We start from the raw sequence: 9,633 nt of genomic DNA, 5'->3' as shown, positions 1-9,633 counted from the left end.
AAAGTCTTTGAGTATATGTTAGAATGGGAAGGATGAAAGGCAAGAGGTGGGCAAAGAAATCATTTGCTTCTTTGTCAAAGACTTCTCAAAAAGACATCTTGATCCACCTATATTTGCTAATGCAAATCGTGAAGCACTTTTACAAGTCTGCAGAGTTGATGTATTTAAACACAAAATAACATGTTTCACACTTGAAAGCATGACAGACTGCAGCTTACAGGTAAGGTGAGATGATTTAACAAGCTGTGTAGTTTTAAATATCTCTGATACTAAGTGCTTTGGCTGCAAAAATAACATGACCTAAAATATAGGGAAGAGTGTCTTATCTAAGCAGTACAACGTGGGGTCATTTTAACAAAACCCAGCTTTGCTTATACTGTATGATACTTGAACATCCATACCTAGCCCTTGTGGTTCCATTTCTATTTTTGGTTCTGAAGTCAGCTTTCAGGGGACCAGCCTAAGGGCTCTGATTATCTTTCACACAATGTGAAGAGAGCAGCTCTGAGGTTTCATGATACAGACATTTTCTCTGTATTGACCACAAACACACCAACCAGAGTCATTCACCAGAAGGGTTTTTAACATGGACAGTGAATTCGAACTCTACATACCATTGCACCCATTCACTTACTCATTCAAAAATTACTCACTACATACATTCGTGGAAATCTGGATATAGCCCTAAAAAAGGTAATGGCCTGTCTTCACTAAATTGAATTTTTGAGAGGAAGACTAATAAATGACAAATCGAAAACATTGTTTTACACAGCGGGAAGTGCAGTGAAGAAAATAAAGCAAGGTCAAGTCTTCATAGAGTGGATTTTGTCTGTGGCTATTTTAGATGTGTGGTCAGAGAAGGATTCTCTGCAGGGGTGACATCTGAGCTGAGACCTAAATGACAAGAAACCAGCAAGCAAAACACCAAGCAAAAGGAATAGTTCTTCTAAAGGCAACTGCAAAGGGAATGGCTCATAATGCTGGACAGAACTTGGAGACTTCTAGGCACGGCTTGAAGGCCTCTGTGACCAGCGCATGGAAAGTTGGTCGATGAGGTCCCAGAACGAGATACCGAGTTTTGCTTTTATTCTAAGTACAATTGCTATTCATTGGAGGTTTTCAAGCAGGGGTGGGACATAGGGGATAGCTAAGACAATACAATGTTGTACTTCGATTTTCTTTCTTTGAACCTAACGTCTAACTCTCGCGTTGGTCAAACAACATCCAGTAGGTTCTTGTTTGCCTAGGATGTTTGAGCTCGCCGAGGCTTGTTTGCATCCCACACCCTGCTGTTGACAGCCTCTGAGGAGCGTGTGACAGTTGGCAAGCGCAGAGGCGCTGTCCGAGCCAAGTCGCTGCAGGGGCCAGGGCTGAGCGCAGGGAGCGGAGAGCTGAGCAGTGAAGACGAAGGCCTCCGCTACAAGATTAAAGGTGATGCGCGCTCGGAGAGAGCGAAGAAGACGCGGCCCGGAGAAACCTTCCCCGGGGCCCCAGGTGGTTCCAACCCAGAGGCTTGCAAGAGCTGCGCCGGCATTGGAAACAATGGGGGCTCAGGGCTGGAAGCAATGGCGAGAGTGCTGGGGAGCAGGGACAGCTAAGTGAGCTTCTCCGGCCTACCACCGCGGGGCTTGGCTAAGAGCCAAAGCAGCGGCACCCCGGGGGACAGGAGGTGTTGATTTAGGTCTGGGTCAGGCGGGCCTCTGCTCACATCCTTTGGCTCCTGCGGCCCGGGTCGGTCGATCCCGCGCCGGGTTTTGTGATCCGCTGCAATCCGGATGCCGCGCCCAGAGCCGCTGGCTAGGGTCTGTACCCTAGGCGCGCTCCGGCTCCCCGCCCTTCCTTCGTCTCCCTGCCAGCCACTGATGGGGTCCCCTCTGCTTCCGGCGGGCAGTCTTGCCCCAAAGACCCGCAGCACTTGCTTCCCCGGCCTTCAGAGGAAACCGAAGAGTGCGACCATCGTCCGCAGGTTTCTGCTCGGCCTGCACTTCGGGATGTCATTGGCATCGCCATCAGAACGAGCTACCAATCAGTCTGTCACATCGCCCTGATTTAATGTACAGCGGGCGTTGAGTTCTCGCTCGCGTGGCCCCTGCGTTTATTGTCTGTTTCTGCAATGTCCGCGCCACTGGACAGGACCGTGCTTTCCTGGCGCGGTGCCGACGTCTCGGCGTCTGGGACCCCCGCGGGACGCTGGGGGCGCACACGTTGGCTAGAGGAGTGAGCAGCTGCTCGGCACCGGGGAACTTGGCAGGCGCTACAAGACGGCCGGGGCGGGGCCACCTCCAGCCCCGCCCCCGTCCCCAGCCCCGCCCACTCCTCCCCCAGCCTCGCCCCAAAGCTCTGGAGCTGCCCTGGGCGCTTTCGCCTCTTTCGGTGCTTCTGCAGCAGTCGTGAAAACCCGGAACGGCGGAGCCACCGAGCGGCGGAGCGGTGCCGCCCCTTGCCTCACCTCCCTGACTGCCCTGCGAGGCCGCGCTGGGCATGCTCAGTCGGCAGGGCCGCTTCAGCTCTCGGAGTAGCAGGCTTGCGCGCTCGGGTTGTAAAGAGCCGCGGCGGGGGGAAGATGGAGCCCTTCACCAATGGTGAGTGGGCAGTCCGAGATGTCTGGTTCCGGCGATTCGGTGCCCAGAGGACCGTGGGCAGTAGTGACACGCGGGCGGGCTCGGCCTGCAGCCTCCCCCACCGCGGGCTTCCCGCGAGGACGAGGGGGCTTTGCGGGGCGCCGGGGCGGCAGCTGGAGGTTGGGAGCGGGCAGGGGCCGCGCGGCCGGGGCGGGCGTGAAGGTCAGCGCCGCCGCCAGCCCCGGGTGCGGCCCCGCTGCGCAGCCAGGTGAGCGGACCACAAAGTTTGGGGTGCGTGCACAGAGGAGGGTTGGTGGAAAAGTTGGCAGCTTCGTTTGTCCCCCGAGGGGCGGGTGTCGTCCCCGGCTCGGGCAGGAGGGGTTAATCAGTGGCTGCTGACAAACCCTCCTGTGTGCGCTCGGAGCTGTCCCCCTGTCCTTCAGCGAGTTGCCGGCGTGACTTTCCGTAATAGGGCGGGGTGGGGTGCGGGGCTTGGCAGGGCGATCGGTGGCAGGAAGGGAAACTTACAGAAGGTTGGCTTGCTCCTGCCCGCGGCCGCGGAGGGGACTGTCCGCACTGCCACCTCCCATCTGTCGCCAGGCACTCCGCAGGGCCATCAAGCTTCCTCTCACCCGCTCCTGATCTTATCAGTTTTTCCGTCCGAGACTCACTGAGTATCCAGGGCCAGTCACGGTGATATCACAATGTGACAGGAGGCAAGAGTCAAAGCTGGGGCTTGCACCCAGAAAAAGCCACAGCCCTTTATTGAACGGGGAGAACAAATCCCACCCTAGTTAAAATCATGGCTTTTGTTTGGACCAGAAGTACAGGAATCACAATGTAGGAGTGAGATGTCTTACCATTTTGCTGTGTTGAGTGAATGGGTTCCCCTTTAACATAGAAAGTAGGAAAACTGCCAATAAAGGAAACTACACATTGAAATTAGAGGATTCGTTCTGCAGTTGGCGGGATGAGATGAGGGTGGTTGATTACTTCAGGTAGGTAGAGTATCGCATTAATAGGAGACAAAGTCTATTCCAGGTTGGGTGGGCCACTTACAGAGACATTACCCACTGTGCCCTAAACCCCAGCCAGACTTTGTGGTATGCTGTGTACTTCATTTACGAGGCTGTGAACTACTCATTATATTCTCCTTGTCCCTAATTCGAATGCTTTATTCTACTGCCATCTTCCTGTCTGTACTGTTTAATTAGGCTTAATGATGACAACTTCAACTCTGAACTTTCTTTCTCATTTGGGTTCTATTTGCAATTATTAAGGCTCTAAGAATAGTCTGGTAAAGTTACTCAGAGAATTAAGGAAGATTTGAACTGACCACCTAATACTTGAAAGAAAAGGTTTAATACAGATCTTAATTCCTTGTGAGTATACCAAGGCTTATTGTTTGTTCTAGACATAATACTGGAGCATCCATGTTCGTAGGATTCTAAATGTGAAATTTCACCTAATATTTTTTTTTAAATCTCCACAACAAGGCTGAGTCACCCATTTGGTGGAGATGTGTGCTAGTTGATTTGCTGAACCCTCACCCAGACATTCTCAAGTCTTAAAATCAGTCTTTTCTCCCCTCATAGAATAACCTGCTTTAGATATGAATACTTGCAAATTGTCACATTTGGAAGGACAATGGAAAAATCCCAGAGAGGAGAACAACAGCATTAAAAAGAGGGAGGGAGAAAGACAGAGAGAGAGAGAGAGAGAGAGAAAGAGAGAGAAAGAGAGAGAGAGAGAGAGAGAGAGAAATTGGATTTCTAATCCTTTCTTCCAGATTCAGAGGCAGTGCTGGAGACAGATTGGCAGTACATCGGTTTAGTTAATGTAGTAAGCATCCTCTGAGTCTTATCTAGCATCTTTTAACAAGGAAAATAGAAACTACAACATGTAAAGTCAACAAGACGTTAGATGCTGGCATTGGGTGCGCTTTGCTAGTTTATGGTAGAGTAGGTATTTACTTCAAAACTTTTGAAGGTTTGCTGTAGAATTTTCTAGTGTTTCCACACATAATGTGGTATAATGGAAAGTACACTTGTCCTTTTGCTTAATCTTTTTGCATACAAAAAATATGCACATACAATTCTCTAATAGGTCTAGGTGTTCTGTTGCAATATATTTTATCATCTTAGAATTTATGATTGGAGGATTTGTCAAGCTTGGTATTAGCTTTTGTTACACATACATCCTCTTTTCATAAAGTCTTTCCCAGTCTCACCTTCTTGTATATCCCTGTATATAGAGAGAAGTGTGGGAGCTTACCAAGAACAGTGTCAATTATTCAGGACCACATATCTTTCAGCTATAATCTTGTGAATTGTTTCATTCTCTAAACTATAAATTTGTAAAGGAAGTTGAAGTTAGTTTCTGTCTTGTCATTCTGGCTTTCAGTTTTCATCTATTCCATTGTGGCTTTCTGTAGTTCCCCTATTTTCTGTGAAACATTGCTGCTGGTGTGGTAGGTTTCTCAGACCCTGCTCTCTGCCTGCTGGTAAAGGGTTCATTTGATGACTATTCCGTGCTTATTTGTCCAGTTACTATATTGCTGCAGCCCACTTGAAATGCGTGCCTCCAGAAAGGGCTTATAAGGATGGGCCTTAGTGCCAGGAATTCCTATTTGGCTCAGGAGATATTTTTGGCCTTGTCCTTGGAAGGGACTGCTGGCTATTATGCTGAAAACTGGTCTGGCTTTGGTCTCTGGTGACTATTTGGGGAGAGAGATGTGTTAGACCAGTACTTAGCCTTGATTTGGCTTTAGTGATTGTGTCCTGCTGGACAGGACTAGGAGCAACTTTGAAGAAGTAGTTAGTGACCTGTTGATTTGCCACTACAACAAAATGTTAATGGCAATTTTTTAGATAGAGGTACTACATTAAGTCAAGTGATTATTTGATATCTTTCTAGCTTTGTCCTCATTTGCATGCCAGGATTGGGATATTTCAGAATAACTAAATTCATATTAAGACAAGCTAAAGACAAGAGTCACTCTCAGAATCTAGTTGAGAAGGTCTTAGGTTTTGCCTGGAAATCTGTGACTTCATTTTGAGAATATGAGAAGTGTTCACTAGAATGGAGTTCTGGGAAGTTTATTAGGTAACCAAGTTCAGGATTTGGGAACATGATGGATGAATTACCTACAATTATATAGTATACATTTTGCCTGTGCTTTCTAGTTTGTGGTGTGATTTGAAGTAATTCTAGAGCTGGAAAAGCACTGGTATTTTGAAGTCCCAGAACTAAAAATATAAAGAGTTTTAAAAAATAAAAATATAGTCCACACAAGTCACTTTACTACTGCAACTTGGTGCATATGAAACAAGGGAGACTTTCCTGTCTTACAAAATCGCTTTCATTTTCAGACTGGTATCTGGTTGAAAGAACTTTCCAACTTCTAAAATGGAAAGTCTTCAGCATATTAGATATTTGTGAGTTGTAAAGCAGTTAAAATTATGGTGCCATCTTTATATCTTATAAATAACAGTATCTTTCTGAGAAAACTTTTTAGCATCATCTAAAATGTAAGCTTACCACATTTTGTGTGTGTATGTGTTTCTTTTGTTCAATGATAGATTACTGTATCAAGAGAAAACTCCTATGAAATGGGAGTTTATAGGTTCTCTGTGATTAAATAGAAGCTTAATTCTGTTTTCTATTTTAGTTTGGGGGGGATATAGAAATTAAGGGTTAGCATTGCTAACCAATCAGAACCAATCCAATTTGCATTGCTAACCAATCAGAGACAATCCAGTTTTAACTAGAAATAATGGTAGAAAACTTCTTTCGAGTACTTACTCATTTCCAAAAGAGTGTGTTGAGACAAGATGAAAACCAGACAGCATATTTCAGAAATTGTTATAACTAGTGATTATCATTTATTTGTATGTGATCCTTGGTTTTTGAGAACTCAGTCTGAAAGATTTAGAACCAGAAAGACTGGATAAAGAAGTTATAGAAAATAAGCTAGGAAAATAAACTCAGTAATTCAGTCAAATACCCTCCTTTGAATGTTTACTTAGGAGTAGATTTTATGCTAGTACAGCTACAAAAAATACCACAAACCTGTCATCAGATAATGCTGGCCTAAATAGGAGAAATGAGTTGGAAGAATTGAGTTTTGTTTTCTTGCTAGCATGAAAAAATAGAAATACAGAAGAAATAAAAAACAATACAGCTTTGTCTAAGACAATATTTTAATTATGAAAGAAAGTACAGAATTGTCTCTAATAACCTTTCATATAACATCTATCACCAATAAGTTCCTGTTTATACTGGTTTGCTGTAATATCCCTAATAGGAAGCAGTAGCATTTTTACCCTCTCCATGAAAACATGAGGAAATAGAGAGCTGGAAGAATTTGGGATAGAGCTAGATTAGCCTGTGAATCTTGGAACAGCCATGTTCTGTCAATTAGTTATTATCATGTCTTGAAAACTGTAGAGAGCTAAAATTAAACTAATACTTCACGGCCTTTTTCTAGTACCACTGGAGTAAACAGGAAAAACAGACTTTTAAATTTTGTATCCCTAGATAAGTACTCTTTCTGAGTGTTCACAGGAATCCAGGATTGGAAATGGAGGGAAGTTTTGGAGTCCTTATGGTGGCATAGCTCCTTGAATATCTAGTGGACTTGTAGAGAGGGTTGCTCATTGCCCTATTGCTTCTGGGAAGTAAATGTAACATTAAAAGTTCCTGTGTCCTTGGAAGGGCCTTCAGGAGTCCCTTGTTACCTGATCTAATGTTGTAATCCATTTGTGATTGTCCTAGGAGCACCTATAGGACTTCACCTCCTGCAAAGATCTTTAGGGAGAATTGATGCCTAAGAGGAGAATCAGTAAGGAAGTTGAAAGGAATGTGGCGATTTAGGGGTCAAGGAGGAAGGTGCTGGGCAGAGTTTTCAGATGGTAATGCCTTAAACTTTGCAAGCCTTTGACTCAGAAATGAGCTTGTGTTGGGGAGCAAGGACGCTGTTGTATGAGGTTGAAAAGATAGTCCCGGGTGGAAGGTAGTGGGTGGATCTGGTTGGACAAAAAGAATTGAGGAATGTGGGGGATGAATGAGTTAATACTGGCATTTGAAGGCCATGGTAGGAGATAAAAACATTTGCCAGGTATTTAATTATACTATCTTTTCTCCTACATAGTCAGAAGATTCATAGTCACTTATAAGTTAGGACTATTTACTTTCCTGAGTATTTTACAGTTAAAGGAAAAAAAAATGCAAAGATGACCATAGAACCATCTTTCTTTTCCTACCATGATAGACATTTCTTTCTGTTCTTACTGACTGGTTTTGCTTCACTTTTCTACTGGATCTTATGATTGAACAATGAGCCAATTAATTTTTAAAAATTTTAACTTTAGCAACTGAACTAGGAGGAAACCAGGTCATTTGCCAGATAAAATCCAAGCTTCCCAGGGAGTTTCTAAACAACCAAGTTTAATTGTAGGAGACCCTTTGAAGTTTTTTTCCTTCTCATGTGTATTGCTTAATGAAAGTTCTCCTAGACATTCCACATATTTCAAAGAATGTAGTCAGTAGAACAAAATTTAAATCAATTGTCTGGACTTTCCTAAGTTGGGATGGCTAAGTCTTTTCTAGCTCTGGGATTCTACTCAGGAAGGCCAAGGCAATAATGTGGGATGAAGGGTGTTAAAGAAGGCGTTCTAGTGTGGGGAAAGCTGCTTCAGTTGAGGGGACAAGAGAGTAGGGAATGCTGTGAAAGGATACCTCTGTGGGTTGGTGTGCTCCATTCCTCTTGCAGCAAATGGTGACCAGGGAGGGTTGTTGGGGTAGTGTTTCCCAGGCCAACTGCTTCAGGTGTCATTGAGGAGATTTCTGGTGGGAAAGGAAGCTTTGGAGCACCTTATTTCTTACAGCTGAAACTGTTACTTTGTAAGATTTAAAACTACTGTCAGAATATTCATCATCAAAACAACATATAGTTTCATGGTCTTTTTAGGGGAAAAAATGCATAGGGAATCGTGGGAGTGACAGGGCATTCAGTGTTCAAAAGGCCTTTCTTTAAGTTTATATTGGTAGTATGATTTGAAGATAGAAATAATGTAATGCTTGTCTACTTTCTGCTATTAAAAGGGCCTTTATGGTTCACAAGAGAGGCTGCTGTGGTTCTTGAGGCTTAGTGGAAGGATTTGGTGTTCTAAAATTTACCAAGGTCATGTATAGGAGTTTTGGCTGGCACACCCTTAGTCTTACTAGAAATTGTTTCTCTGCTCTTTGAACTGGATGCTAAGTGTATCAGCCCTTGGGACCACTGACACTGTACTTTCTGTGTGTATACTGGGTGGCTAGATTAAGAAGACGATTCAAACTAAGCATAGAGTACTGGGTGCTAGTCAGTGGGTATAAGAAGTGTTTTGCTCTTTAAAGCAGTAGTTTCACTTCTGCCTATATTAGTGCAGCTAGTGAGAGGCTTGGCAGCTTTCCAGATGGAGGAAGCACACAGAAAAATATTTGAATGTAAAGAGGAGGGTCTGGTTTTACTTGGGGATTTGATAATACAGCATTGTGAGTTGTGGTAGATAGAAATAAGTGCACATTCATTATTGTGTGGTCAGCATGGTTCAAGTCCAGTTCTTCACAGGTAGGCACATAGTTATATTTTAATTAATTGCCAATTTGGGAAATGCCATTGATAAGAGACTTGAAGGATACATGCATAGAAGCTTTTGTGGGGCACACAATTGAGTGACAGTGGCTATTGGTAGGAAAAAAAAACATGTTTATAAGTTGCATGTTTTGAGTAATCACTAATTTTTAAAAATGGGTTAATTGTAAGAAAACTGGCTTATAGGTAGTCATAAATCAATGACTTCTGCCCTTGACAAACTTATATTCTGTCAGAACTAATTTGCCAGAATTACAGGGCCTATTCCACTCTCTTACCCAAGATACATTTGATTTTGTACTTTCATTTATTCATTTTGGAGATCTATGAATTTAACTTTATTTGGGAGACTACTGTATAGTGTAGCTTAATGGTAAAAGACAATTAAGACTGCTACATTTGAATTCTGGCTCTTTACTCCCTAGCTTTGTGATT

The 9,633-nt window shown here is 43.9% G+C and overlaps 1 protein-coding gene across 2 annotated transcripts in view; it reads left to right on the top strand.

The window, feature by feature from the left end:
- Positions 1-2,419: 2,419 nt before the first annotated feature.
- Positions 2,420-9,633, top strand: part of Lnpep (leucyl and cystinyl aminopeptidase) — an 86,952-nt gene continuing 79,738 nt past the window's right edge. For both annotated transcript variants that reach the window (XR_012449092.1, XM_020178033.2), the window contains exon 1: positions 2,420-2,582. Coding sequence is in view for 1 of the 2 variants with exons in the window: in XM_020178033.2 (XP_020033622.1) it covers positions 2,564-2,582 (19 nt within the window). In the remaining variant the exon portion in view is untranslated. The remainder of the gene's footprint in view (positions 2,583-9,633) is intronic.

Source organism: Castor canadensis, chromosome 6 (genome assembly GCF_047511655.1).
Source record: "Castor canadensis chromosome 6, mCasCan1.hap1v2, whole genome shotgun sequence".
In the NCBI taxonomy this organism is placed as follows: Eukaryota; Metazoa; Chordata; class Mammalia; order Rodentia; family Castoridae; genus Castor; species Castor canadensis.
This window is presented reverse-complemented; position numbering and strand designations above follow the sequence as displayed.